The 13,971-nt window shown below is 41.6% G+C and overlaps 1 protein-coding gene across 1 annotated transcript; it reads right to left on the minus strand.

Moving 5' to 3' along the window:
- Positions 1-8,371: 8,371 nt before the first annotated feature.
- On the minus strand, positions 8,372-13,702 carry adrb2a (adrenoceptor beta 2, surface a). Its single transcript, XM_034598370.1, has 2 exons — positions 13,389-13,702; positions 8,372-13,123 (listed from the first exon to the last, which is right to left on the minus strand). Exon 2 carries the CDS (start codon positions 13,121-13,123, stop codon positions 11,867-11,869), a length of 1,257 nt encoding a protein of 418 aa, XP_034454261.1. The 5' UTR covers positions 13,389-13,702; the 3' UTR covers positions 8,372-11,866.
- Between the last annotated feature and the right edge of the window lie 269 nt (positions 13,703-13,971).

Below are 13,971 nucleotides of genomic sequence, written 5' to 3' on the forward strand. Positions count from 1 at the left end.
GGACCCAAACTGTTCCCGTCGTAGTCCAGCAGTGTTTGGAGTTGCGAGAACAAAGAAGGGCACGGTTAATGTAAGCTTTCCATTTAAAGACTCCCATTGGTTACAGTACTTTAAAGCAGCGATGGTGTCGGTTGATAAATTCGTCAAAAGTCAATTCCTGACTCTTTGTGCACAATATGCATCAAGTAGTAATCACACCTTAAACCAAACAGCCCTATACTGCAGTATTACATAAGGCACTAGGTTGGCTAAAGAAAGGTGCAAAAATGACAAAGCCATCAACAAATAAAATTGTTCACCATTAAGAATACAATACACTGGAGCTGGCTAAGAGTCACTGATTACTTGTAGGCAAATTACATCAGTTATTTTGTCAGATAATTGAGCCATTATAGGAAAGAAAGAAGATGACAGAGCTTACAGGCACATTCTAAATGGTGTTATTACACTGCAAACTCGTTGTCTCATCTGTGTTGACGTGCCCATTTATTGAGACTTAAACAAAAGTCCTCCACTGGCAGCAGCAATATGGAGAAAATAGATGAATACTTTTAGAAATATGCGGTTGACACTTGAAATTAAGCAGTAGCTCACAACAGTCCCTGCTGACTGTCCGTACTTAGCGTATTCTGTGACCACCCTTACACTCTCGTCACAAATCGTCTTGACCTCGTGCAAACCAAAGCCAGAATGCATTTTTCATCATAGAAAACCACCAACAGATGTATGCAGTTATGAGTGTGAGTCTGTTCTGAGTAGCTGTACACACTCTACACAAATACACTGGACAGCCAATGTGTTATCCTCCTTTGGTCTCAAACATCAGGAGCCACTTAGACCTCATTAACTTCTAAAAATGCAGCAGGAACAAGTGGGTATGAGATAAGTAGACTAGAATTACTGCCCTGTGGTTACATGCCTCTGCCAACCAGTGCAGGCTCTGTCTAACTACATTTCTTTGCCGGACTCATATGAGGTCACCGTGACCTTTGACCTTCGACGACCTAAATCGAATCACTTCATCTTCGAGTCCAAGTGACAACTGGTCAAAATGTGTAGAATTTCCCTAAAGGCAGACCTGAGATATCAGGATCAAGAGGTTTATACATGTTTATGATGCCACCATGACCTTTGACCTCCCACAATCGAATCAGTTCATTTGTGAGTCTAAGTGAACATTTGTGCAAAATTTGAAAGGATTCTCAAGAGGCGTGCTTAAGATAACGCAAAAGAGTCGGTAAGGTCACAGCTTACCTTACCCTTTGACCTCCAAATTCTAATCAGGTCATCATTGAGTCCAAGTGAATGCTTGTGCCAGATATAATGGAATTCCCTATTGGAGTTCCTGATATATCACATTCACAAGAACATGAGGTCACTATGACCTTGACCTTCAACATTCAACAACCAAAATCAATCAGTTTATCTTTGAGTCTAACTGAACATGTTTACCAAGTTTGAAGAAATTCCCTCAAGGTGTTCTTGGGATATTATGTTCACAGAGCAAACATGTGCTTTTTAGTTCCTTGAAAAAAAGTGCCTGAGTCGGAAAGTTCTACGGAAGTTCCATTTGAGCCATCATCTGTCTTTTTAGTAAATACCCCAAAACAATGTTGGAAAATAAGTAATGAAGCCCTTTTGTAGCCATAGTAATTGTGACAGGAGCAAAGGAGGAGGTCAGGTGACACTGTTATATAACAGGACTACCTTATCCCTATCAGGGCCATAAACACTAATAGCAATCTATGATTAGTTGGGCGGTCTGTTGTTTCACTGCAGGCCAGCGGGAAAACTGGAAATTCCTTGTGGTGTCCTTATCTGTGTCATGTGTGTCCTCCTCAACAGTTCTCTGGGATAAACTGAAGCTTTGGAACAATTTTCTTTTGTGTGGTTTAGCTGCTCCGAAGCATCAACAAATCAGGCATAACATATTCCGTGACTGAGGTTTCGAGTCATCATCTCACTCGAAACCAACCTTGCCTGTGTAACATTATCTCTGTTAGAATGAAGACTTGTGAAAGCTGCTTGTTGGACATGTTATGACACATTTGTGCTTGTAACTCATCCAGTATATTTGCTTTTTCATCACTGTTAGTGCGTCCCGCAAACTGCAAACATCGACTTTTCTACCAAAAAATAAATAATCATTTGTCCATTTCTCTTGGAAACCACGTCATTCCACATCTACTAGGGAGTATTTCATTCACCCTGACTCTCTCTGACAGGGATATAGCCTGAAGGGACCACCCTGAAGGACATGTCAGTCTACTGACAGTCTGTTATTTCATTTTATCACCCAAAAGAACTACTGTTAAAAGAAATTCATATTAGAGTTTATTTTTTTGTATTTATGAATTGCCTCGTGGGTTGTAGGACAGATGTTCTCCATCATTGTTATACAGCAACAAAGGGTCAGGTTGGATGGATGTATTGGGATTGTTGTGTTTTTTGGGAGACCGCTGTTCAATTCCCATTTCCACCAGTCAATGATAAACTTTTACCATGACCACGATCGTTAACCATGTGTGTATTATTGTAACCATGGAAACAAAGGTTGTTGAATAAAATGATGTAAAATCTAGAAAACAAAATACAAAGAGGGAACAAACGGCAGAAAAAAGAGAGAAGCTCAGAGAGTTATTGTGACTGACTAGATTCAAGATTCAAGACCTTATTGTCATGTGCACAACAATTACATTCAGCAGTCGCTGGCAATGAAATGCTTGGGTCACAGGCTCCTTTCTAGCCAAGACTAATTAGTCTTGGCTAGAACACATTCCTGTAATGCTGGCATGTGAAATGTTAGATGGAAAGCTATGAGCCAGGTCTCAATTCAGGGGCTGCATTTGAAAACCAATTGCATCACAGCAGTGCAACTAGGCCCATTTCAAAGGCTGCTTCTAATGTGTCCGACAAAGGCATCCTTCCATCCTTGAGGAATGGATCCTTCCAGGCTCAACCTATCCCATGAGTCAATGTGCTACTGTGACAAATCGATTTCCAAAGAGGTAAGGGTGACGGCAAGTGAGGAGACGTCCGATGCTTCAGTATCACGTTTCAACTCAACCACACAGCGGTACACATGTTAAAAGTTAACAAGTGGCATTAAAACTTTCTCATTGTGTCCAATGTCATCAGTTGTACAGTCCTGCCTTTAGACGACTCAGCTCAAATTAGATGTCACTTACTGTTGTGACTGGGTCTTATGATGCTTAAGAAGAGGAGGGGAAAAAAAGGAATGTGTGGAATGAGTTTATCCTGCTTTTGTCCCAGAGGCCTCATTTATTATATGATTAACCCTTGATCCCTCCATCCCATATTGGGTTCAAATCACTAAAGTCACATTTATCTTATTGATATCTTGATATTCGGTGAATTGATTCTCACTGCATGTCATATGACCATAGATGTGTTTTTTTAACAATAATGTATTTCATTGCCATTATTTTGAGAAGGACGTCAGGGCAAAGAACTGACACTGCACAATTCACTCAGCAATCTTCAAGTCCTACAAAACAGAGCATAAATCAACTGACAAGGGCAGTGTCCTCATATATTCTGAGCTTACATACGGCCGACTGCAACAAAAATTAGCTTGACACAATGATAAATGCGAACTTTGGGATAATTGCGATTGGTTTGTGGTAGCGACGAATAGCATCAGCGTTGCATGTGTGAGAAGTAAAATATTTTTGAAGAAGTGAAGACATTTTCTTTGGCCTTAAAAACTGACGTGAGCACATCTCTGGAGTACATAGTTGCTTTGATAACCTCAGGTCGGGTGGAGCTAGTTTTTCAGATGGGCCAAGCTACGATTTGAGATGCGCATATGCGTGCGCTTAAATCCACAGACGCATACACATGATATTAGGCCCTAGGGAGTGAGGGGACTGCAGACATTGTGGTGCCTTGGTCCATGTAGTCACTAAAGGGACTTAGTGAGTCACTAAAGGGACTTAGTGACTTACCAGAGACGACATTTTCACATGCTCACACCCTGTATGCAGCATGTCACTGCCATGCTTCGCATATCTGAGAACATACTACCAAAACAGGCCCCTTCATTCCAGATAGCGTCCCCCTATTTGTTGCTTTTAAATTACTTTTACTATGTTTGAGTCAACATGTTAGGTGTACGAGAATATAAAGCCATGAGCCCAGAGAGGTTGCAGTTTACAGGGATTTTAGCACGCTGTGAAGGAGTTATTGCCTGTTAATCATGCTCCCATAAATGGTACTCCTTAAAGTTTCATGATAGATGTTACCATGCACGGGCTTATTTGCAGGGATGACACTCCCTCTTGTTAGTGTAATAACATATTTCTGGAGTACATTTAAAATTTATTTCACTCTCTTAATATAAGGGTTTTTTAACTTGTGGATGAAGTATTTCACTTTGATACATTTAAGTCGAAGTCTTTAGAGTAAAAAAACTAAAGGACATAGTTAGATTTAGGTAGTTAAGTATTCGATTTAGATCTTTTTCAGTTTGATATATTTCCACATGTAAAATAAATTCAAAAGATGCAAATCAAAGTTTCTGAGGGAGGGTTAAGGAGTATTGCCTATAAACCCTTGATGCAGAAGATTACAGGAAATAGGTTACAACATTGAATATGCAAAGAATGTGTCTCACTAGCTACATTTAATGGGAAAAAACATAGTTTAAGATAGATCAACAAGGTGTCCCATGAAACCCCTTCTACTATGTAAGTGTACTGAATCAGACACAACAATAATACAAGATAGATCAGGGAGGAATATTTATAATGTGTATACAATATGAAAGGCCATAATACTTGTATGACAAAGGAAAGTATTGTTTAACCTTGTCATAATAAAACAAACCATAAGCAGCAGCAGCAGCAGCAGCAGAGAAGAAGCTGCTGGTGGTTCTGCAGCATCATGATGTGTCGCTGCTGGAGGGGCCGCTCCTCTCTGGGGAGGGCACGACCCTGGTTGTATAAACAGAATGAAAAGTGCCAGACTGGTTTCTTTTAGTGTCATTATCACCTGGGATCAGCAGAAATCGATGCATATACACCTTGCAGCCTGCAAATGTGCTTTGATTTAATGTTTTTAAAAGTGTAGCATATGATATTGACCACATTTTGACTGATGTACTTATACTTACTGCATCTCTGTACATATCTACACAAGTAATGTTACTTATTCTTTGGTAAAATATCTTCCTAGCAGCAGAAGATGTATTTTAACTTTGATACAATTTCCCAGTACTCTTTTCTCCCCTGATTGTTTTAAATCTATTTAATTCTTCAATACTACGTACAACATTTTCTGTCAATATTGCTGCAGACAGCATGTGACAGATCTCACACACTTATGTCTGCACACGGCTCTTTGGATCAGACTCAGTGCACTTTTAAAAGTAAACAGCATTATGGGAAACCTTGCACTTTAGATGATGAAAGTGTAAGGGGCAGTGAAGAGCTCTTGTTTGCAAAAGTGGATGCATTCACACTGCAGGTACGTCTGCAACAAGGCTATGTTCAGATGTGAAGTTCAACTGCAGGAGGGAGGCATGAACAATGAGCTGCTGTTTTGCTGTGTAAAGAATCAAAAAAGGGCTTAAAGCTGAACCTTCAATTTACAGTTTTCATAGGCTGCTTTCTCTAATTCACCGTTCACAGTTGCGGCTGCTACGTCCGTCAAGCTTTCGACTCTCGTAAAGCGAAACTTGCTGCGATGACGGTGAAAGATTTTGAAATCTGTCAAAATTCATAGTAATTTTTTAAATAATACGTCTTCGATTTCAGACAGAGGCCGAAATAAGCAGTCTTTTCAGCCAATAGCTGCCAGTTTCATTGGCTGAAATCGCAACTCTTGTCTGGCAATGCCATCCCTGCGCATAAAGGCAGTCCCAGTCCAGACTTCTTGTTTTGGTTTCGCGGTGGCGGAATGAGCTGCCAAATGCTGTCAGAACTGCGGTGTCTCTCGAACTTCTAAAACCTGAGAGCACCTCCTCTTCCAACACGCTAACTAGCACTTTGTGATGCACTTCCATCCTTGAGGGATGACATCAGGACTCCTGTAGCATTCAAAAGGTCAGTTCTATGCTTTATCGTTTATATTTCAGAACAACATGCTTTACTTTTAACATTATAAGGCGACAAGCGTTAAGGATGAAGACTACAGACGGTATGTAAAGATGGAAGGCGTGTCTCCACCTCCTCCCCCAATCCTGAATAAAGCCAGAACCAGAATCAGCACAGTGTTGATCAGGGGGATGGAGCTGCAGTACCGAGGTACTGAAGATACACACGCTCGGCCACTCGCGAGTCAGTCTCAGCTGTCAATCATGGCGTTTCAAATGGAACAAAACTTACAGGAAACATTTTAACTTGAACAAACATCAGTGTGATAAGAACAACCTAAAATGAGGTAAACCATCTTTGAGAAAAATTTGCTTGATGTGTACTTGGACTTTTTAGTTTGGTCCATGTTCCCTCTGCTTACACGGAGTAGGTGAGGTTGATGACCTATACTGCAGCCAGCAACCAGGGAGCGATCTAAACTCTTTGGCTTCACTTCTGGGGAGCTGTCATAGCATCAGTCTTTATTTACAGTCTATGATGAGGACTTGCTGTACCAGGTAGGAAAATGTAATTGTAGCTGAGGTTGCTGGAGTGTTAGCTGTTCATATCCCCCCAAAAAATGCCGAAAGTTATCTGACATTATGGGAAAATACTAAGTAAAGCTATTTTACATGAGTCTCACTTATCCTGACAGCAACATGCAAGTGTTGATGGTCTAAATGCACAACATTCTGTTTAGTCTTGTGTGTCGAAACTGTAGGAAGAGTGGGAGATAAAAAGAGAAAGAGACAGAGAAATATTACAGAAGGTATGTTGCCCTCCGACATACACACAGTCATCACTTGTCTTATAAAGTCATTTTTGCCAAAAGGCCTAATTTTTGGACCCGTGTCCTTCACGTGAGGAGAGAGAAAAGAGCAGCGAGGCTGATGGAAGCAGATCAGAGAAAATAAATACTGTGAGCTTTCATTATTGTCTGTTCAAAATTATTTTAACTCACTTGCAAAAGTCATTGGCTGCTCGTGGTCTTTGATCGCAATGCGTTCCTAAGCACACTGCAGTCAGACCTGCTCTGCAACACGGAATTTGTCAAGACATTATCCGGGAAATGCTGCATGTGTGACACAAATGTCAGAATCAAGTGAACCAGACATTAAACAGACTTTACGTTGCCATTTCCCTGACAAGCAAACACACAAAACCAAAGGGCGACGACATCCTGAGGATCTTAGTGTAAAGGCCTTTTTACAGCACATTTTAACATGCCACAAGTGTTAAATGAAACAAAGTACTGAGATGTTTGAACTACAAAGAGCCACCATTAATGTTATCAGTAACACCTTTATCTTTAATACCTGAATGAAAAGGGCCCAGCCAAGCTCCAGCCACACACTAGGCTGTGATCTAGTCTTGTTAATCCTTAGATTGCTGGTGTTCATATTTTATGCTTGAAATAAACATTAAAAAAGCTTTTTACTCCTGCGGCTAAGTGCCAAACATCAGGAGATTTTTATGGCTCTGTATATCTCTACTGTCTCCAGCACTTCTGGGGTAGAATGAGGTGATCTCCATAATCTATGGTTATTTGGAGCACTGCATTCCAGTTTCAAAAGGAGAATGGAAACAACACAGGACCGTGATACCTGATGGCATTGTACAGGCCTGATGCTTTCATGGAGCTGCTTTCAGATATGTACTGATTTTGCGGAGTGGCTTTAGTATTTTCAGGATCTTCTCCTGCCAATCCTTATATTATACTCGGGAAAATGTTTGGAAAATTCACAGCGAGCTAGTGGGTCTGTTGATGATATTTTCTAATGTGAACATGTGTTAAGGGCCGACGCCGATGTCAAAGTGCTGTAACAAATAAAATCAAACATGTAATTTACGCAGTGGAATTTATTCGTTATGTCCTGCCCCCTGCATGCTCTACACAGGCACAACCCCATGCCTGAATTTTCTGGATATTTTCCCATTGTTGTGAATGGTTCTGCTGCATTCTTCATATGTGAAAGGCAAATGACCCGACCAGAAATGTATCGACATTATGTGGATTTCATGTCTGCAACCAGCTTTAGTGATTTTGTTTTATATTTTCCATATTTCTGGGTACATGTATCTGTTTGTAATTTAATGTCTTGTCAGTAAGATTTTGAAAAATAAAGCACCCGCAAATGTGCAGACACAATTCTTTGGGGCATTTTCCTGATTATGTTTTTTAATTTTATTATTTATTTATTTAGTTCATGTCTGAAAACAACTTTGTATTTTCCTCACTAACAGTCATAAAGGACACATGAATGAGGACGTTACATGCAACATGTACATAATTTATTTCAATACAAATGTAACAGCACATACACATTTGCTTTTTCATAAATACCACAGGACACCACATGTTGTAACAGGTTTTCATCCCCTTAACAAACAGTGAAAAAAAAAAAAAACTTGTGCGAAAGTAGCTTGCGAACATTTAGTAAACATTCAGCTGAGTGATGACTTTTTCACTCTTGCCAGGAAAAAGGAAGTTCACATATTAAAGGTTTGACTTGTCATGTGACGGCTGAAGCGATATTTAACTTTCATAGAAGATTCACATTTACATACATCCATTTATCAGAACAGTCCAGAATCCACGACACCCGCGACCGTTTCTCACGTTACAAACAGGGAAAAATATTACGTTACAAGTCAACCGGCGTAACTCTTCAGCCATTATTTATAGTTCAAACATTGTTTTTTAGAAATACCACAAATGTTTCATGAAAGTGCTACACAGTGCTGCTGTAAGTGAGTGAACCTTCTGAACTACGTCATGGGGGAGCTGTTCCTGTTCAATGGGAGCAAAGGTGAATAAGTGAGGATTGCATTAGCATTAGCCAACCTGAGCCGTCATCATATCAAACTGTCAATCAATGACATAGATCAAATTCTTTTACAATGACATATGTTCCACATTTAAATACACTCTCTAAGACTTGTCTGTAACAGAGAATCCACTTTAGAAAAACATTTTATTTTAGCAGAGCAGTTGTTAAAAGGGCTAATCTGGGGCAAGACATTGTTGAGTGCATCTGTAGGCACCAAACCATCAGCTGTACTTGGAATGTCGTAGTGTAAGCTAATAATTCAGGACTCATTGCACATAACTACGCTGTGTCCTCCAGCGAGAGGAGGCGAGAGACATGAGTTACATTCCTTATTATACAGGTGTATCGATGAAACAGTAACCGTGAATCACTGTGGGACAGCTGAGATGCGAGGAGAGGCCACTGCCAGGAGGGAGCAGTGTGGATTTATAGTTCACAACCGGTTCCACTTGGACGACCACAGATCACTTTTGAAAGGAAGCGTCACCAAAATCCACGAAAAACACATCACCACAAATATATAGCAAGACATGCGAACCATAGCTTGGGAAGTGCTTCTAAAAAAGACGGATGGTTTAAATACAGGTCTTTTTTTTTAATCCTGTGACTCGTTAATATTGCGTCAATTCATCGATTAATTCAGTGTGAATAAATACAATGGATCTGGGTCTAGAATCTGTTTTGTGCTTCACTGTACAGTGGAAATGCTGGAAGGGGTAAAAAAGAGCCAGAGAACATTCGCTGTGACTTTCAACCCCTGCATTTACTTTGCTGTAAATCCATGCAAAAAAAAGATCAACATGCTGGAAAGATGGTTTTTCACAGAGCAAACACTGACGTATGATGACACTGTATTTACGTCTGTCCCTGAGGCCTGTGACAACAGCGCTGACTAACAGTGATACAGTAAATAGAGATTCCTCTGAGGGAACTAAGTTCACAGTTTTGACAGTGTCAGCTGATCTAACTCCAGAGGCACCATGGACAAAAACACAGGTCACTAACACCGATTTAGACTTGCAGAGAATCCCTGCCTGCCGCCCCCCAGCCCCCAACTCCAAGTACACATTTAGCATGCTGTCACTTTAATCAGAACATACTGGAGATTGCCAAACGGACCAGGGGGGAAAGGGGGTCACATCTACAGCAGCACCTTCATGACTCCTCTGGAGAGTAATGTCACTGCAAACCATTTAGTGTGAGAAAAGCAGAATGACTTCTCCAAATAAAGCCCTGCATGCTAAGTACCCATTGTTTGCCGGGGTCGAGAAGCCACCTTCCTCGGAGCCTGAGATCTTAAGCCAGGTGATTAGAGAGAAAGTCTCATCACAACCTGCAAATCATTGTTGTTTTTAATCGGGGACTTATCTGATTCTCCAGCTAAACAGCAGAGATAATGGATTTATTTGTGTTAATTTGTCTGGGCTCAGCTGGATTGGGGGCATTTCCTGAAGACTGCACACAGAGAGGGGTCTGCTGTAGAGTGACTAAAACAACTGGAACAGCTGCGACACTGCTCAGCGGACTCCTGAGTGTCTTACGCAAACGTTAAGACGAATTTCGTAAATATCCAGACATCCGTTTACAGTGAGGAGACTCTGGGAAATATCAGGGAGCAGTGACAAAGGTGCACCGGTTTTTGTCTGCTCTTCTTATTTTATGTTTTCGCCACTGTGTCTCGGCCTGGAAGTTTGTTATCTCTTGGCTGATTCGACACGCTGTTTATTATTGTTTGTGGTTTGTACCCTTGTGCCATAGCTAAGGAAGGAGCTACTCTGGTTTCAGTAAACACTGTAGATGCTGAAACACAGCAACCACAAAATCTAATAAACAAAAATGGTTTGTGCAGCAAGAGGAACAACTGTTACTGTTACTGGCACCAAGTGAGGACAGGAGTGACTATTAGTTTGCCTTATACTTATGTAATGGCTTTATAATCTACCAAATATTAGTTTTACTTGATGCACAGAAGCAAATGCTCAAGAAGGGGGGGGGGAATGCCTGCAGCAGTTTTCAGCTTGCACCAGTGAGATGTAGATAACTGTGAATATGCATATATCTGGTACTATCTGCTGGCAGCAGATGCTCCCGCCATGCAACAGGCTGGAAAACACCAGAGGCGGGCCGCACGACATTACTGAACAGTGAGGAAGGGGAGCGAGAGGGAGGGAGGGAGGGAGAGAGAGAGAGAGAGAGAGAGAGAGAGAGAGAGAGAGAGAGAGAGAGAGAGAGTGAGATAGAGAGAGAATACAGGTTCTGCCACACCTATTGTTGATCATCTTTTTCTCAGAAAACCCATGACAAAAAAATTTACTTGGAAAGTAAATGAAGCCAAATTATAGTAATTGAATCGGAATGTATTTCTTCAAAAAAACGAAAAAAGCACCAATAGTACTAAATTTGATCCTTCATTACTCCTCCATCCATGCCTACTTGGCGTGCTCAAATGGATTTTACAGAATCATTTCAAAATATTTAAAAGGTAACTAAATTGTCAGATCTTTCACCGAGAAATCGGAGATAAAAAAAAATACTAATTTAATTAAAGCTAGATAATTGGCTATTACATAACCCACAGTCCAATTTATTTGAGTAAATTAACATTTGAAAAACTGCCCTGGTATAAATCCTGTGGAGTTGTGTGAAGTAGTTTATATAGTCAGTTAAGAAAGAAAAAGAAGAAGTGATGAGGTAGATGTAAAATGTAACTGATAAATGTAACAAAAGAAAATGTGATCTCCTACAGTATCTGTTTGCTGTGTTCAAAGAGGAAAAGAAGTTTCCTCTGCAGAACATAGTTGTTCTGTTTGGACTGTTTAGAGCAGGCTCCACATACTCTGCCAGTTACTTTGACTGGCCTTACCTTCATTGGTCAATGGGAAAAGTTTATGAAAGCAGTGTAAACATGTCTGGATCAACTGACGAGTTAGGGCTCCAAGTTTACAGGACAGTCGTAACAGTCGTTGGGCTTTTGCTGCAATTCCCATTCGGGTCCATCACTCTGTCCATAACACTGCAGACCCCCGCACCTTGCCCCACACACCCTTCATTTGCGTCACTGTCTTCCAAGCTGCCTTTACTCCTCCCTTGTTGCTCGCTCTGCCAACTGTGCCTGTTGTAGATGTATCCATTCACGGGCCCAGGGCTGCTGAGACGGTTCCTCTTCATGCAGAGGATTTCCTTGAAGGCATACCTGAACTCAGGGCTCCGGCAGTAAATGAGCGGGTTGAAGGCGGAGTTTGCGTAACCTATCCAGTTGAGTATCCTGAAAGTGAGGTCAATGCCCTCCACCTTCCATATGGCCACCACCACATTGAGCAGAAAAAAGGGCAGCCAGGACAGAGTGAAGATCCCCATGATTATACCCAGTGTCTTCAGAGCTTTGTGTTCACGCAGACAAAACTTAGCCTTCTTGTTGGCACGTCCATTATTGGCCTCCAGAGATTTGAGGGTGCTGTTGTCGCTGTTATGAAAACGTCCAACGCTTTGGTCAATCTTCTTCAGCTGGCGCTTGGCCTCCTGGAAAACCCGGCTGTAGACAAAAACCATGATAACCAAAGGGAGGTAGAAGGAGATTATGGAGGAGGTGATGGCATAGGCCATGTTGGTATGGAACTCGCAGCAGTCACTCTGCTTGATGCACTCCTTAGCTTTGTCATCGTCGGATATCCACCACTTCATGTGGATGGGCAGGAAAGATATCAAAGCAGCAATCACCCACACCAGCACGACCACAATGCGAGCTTTGCATTTGGTCAGGATGGACTGGTAGCGGAAAGGAGAGGTGATGGCTAAATAACGATCTATGGCAATGACACACAGGGTCTCGATGCTTGCCGTCACACAGAGCACGTCCGTCGCTGTCCAGAACTCACACCAGAAGCTACCAAAATGCCAGGTGTTAAAGATGATGTAACAGGCTCCGAAAGGAACCACGATAAGACCCATGACCAGGTCGGCACAGGCCAGGGACGTGATGAAACAGTTGGTGACATTTTGGAGACGCTGGAAGCGGCCGATTGCCGTGATGACCAGGATGTTGCCAAAGACTATGCACAGGACGAGTAATGACATGATCATGCCCAGCAGGATCTTTGTTGGCTCACTGTAACCACCCTCATGCTCAGCAGACCCCGACGATGAGTTGATCATTTCAGCACTCACATTGAGGTACACTGGGGGGGTTGTGCTTCCCATCTGAGGACACCATGTGTTAACACACACAGACACACACACACACACACAGAAGGAGGTGAAGATCTAAATGTAAAAATGGCCTGATGAAAACAGATATCAACACTGTTCATACAGAACTTAAATGCTCATATAAAGCTAGGAGTAACAAATGTGCAGTGGTCTGTCTGTTTCATTTTTCAGAATAGAGAAAAACAAGAATTACACCACAAAAGAAATAAATTACATCCTGTTCACAAAACGTGCCAAACTAAAAAAAACTACAAACCTCCACAGGTTGTCTTGACTCGTGCCTCCCATATAAAGTAGAAATGTGACTGTTCAGGTCGTTCCTGTAAAGTATTCCATGTCACATGTCCCTTCTTTCTACTTCACCTTATTTTCTATCCACTCTACTATGACTTTTTCTTTGAACTGGTCTACTCTCCTTTCTTAATCTCTGGGTGCCTCACTCACTCAGTGCCTCCGTAGAGCGGTGTTTCCTCTAATGTGTCTCCCAGACTATTTGTCAGAGCCCTTATAATGTGCTGTGATGACATCACGGCCAGTGCTCAGCCAATCACACAGCCAGCCTGCGGAGGGTGCTGAGCGCTCCCGACAGTTTGAACACACTGTCCCTGCAGCTGCTGCTGTTGCTGCTGCATGGCTGCATGAGACAAAGACTGCAAACACAAGAAAAGTATTTCTTCTTGACTTCTTTTTCTTCACATCTTAAAAAAAGCAAACATATGCTTAAAGGTCTTCATTTAGAATGCGTGTGTTATGTGCAGTTGTGCAGCCCAAGCAAGGGAATGGTACAGCTCTTGTCTGTTGGTCTGGATCTTATTAAAAGACTTGCTTTGACTCTGTGA

This window comes from Hippoglossus hippoglossus, chromosome 10 (genome assembly GCF_009819705.1).
Source record: "Hippoglossus hippoglossus isolate fHipHip1 chromosome 10, fHipHip1.pri, whole genome shotgun sequence".
NCBI lineage: Eukaryota > Metazoa > Chordata > Actinopteri > Pleuronectiformes > Pleuronectidae > Hippoglossus > Hippoglossus hippoglossus.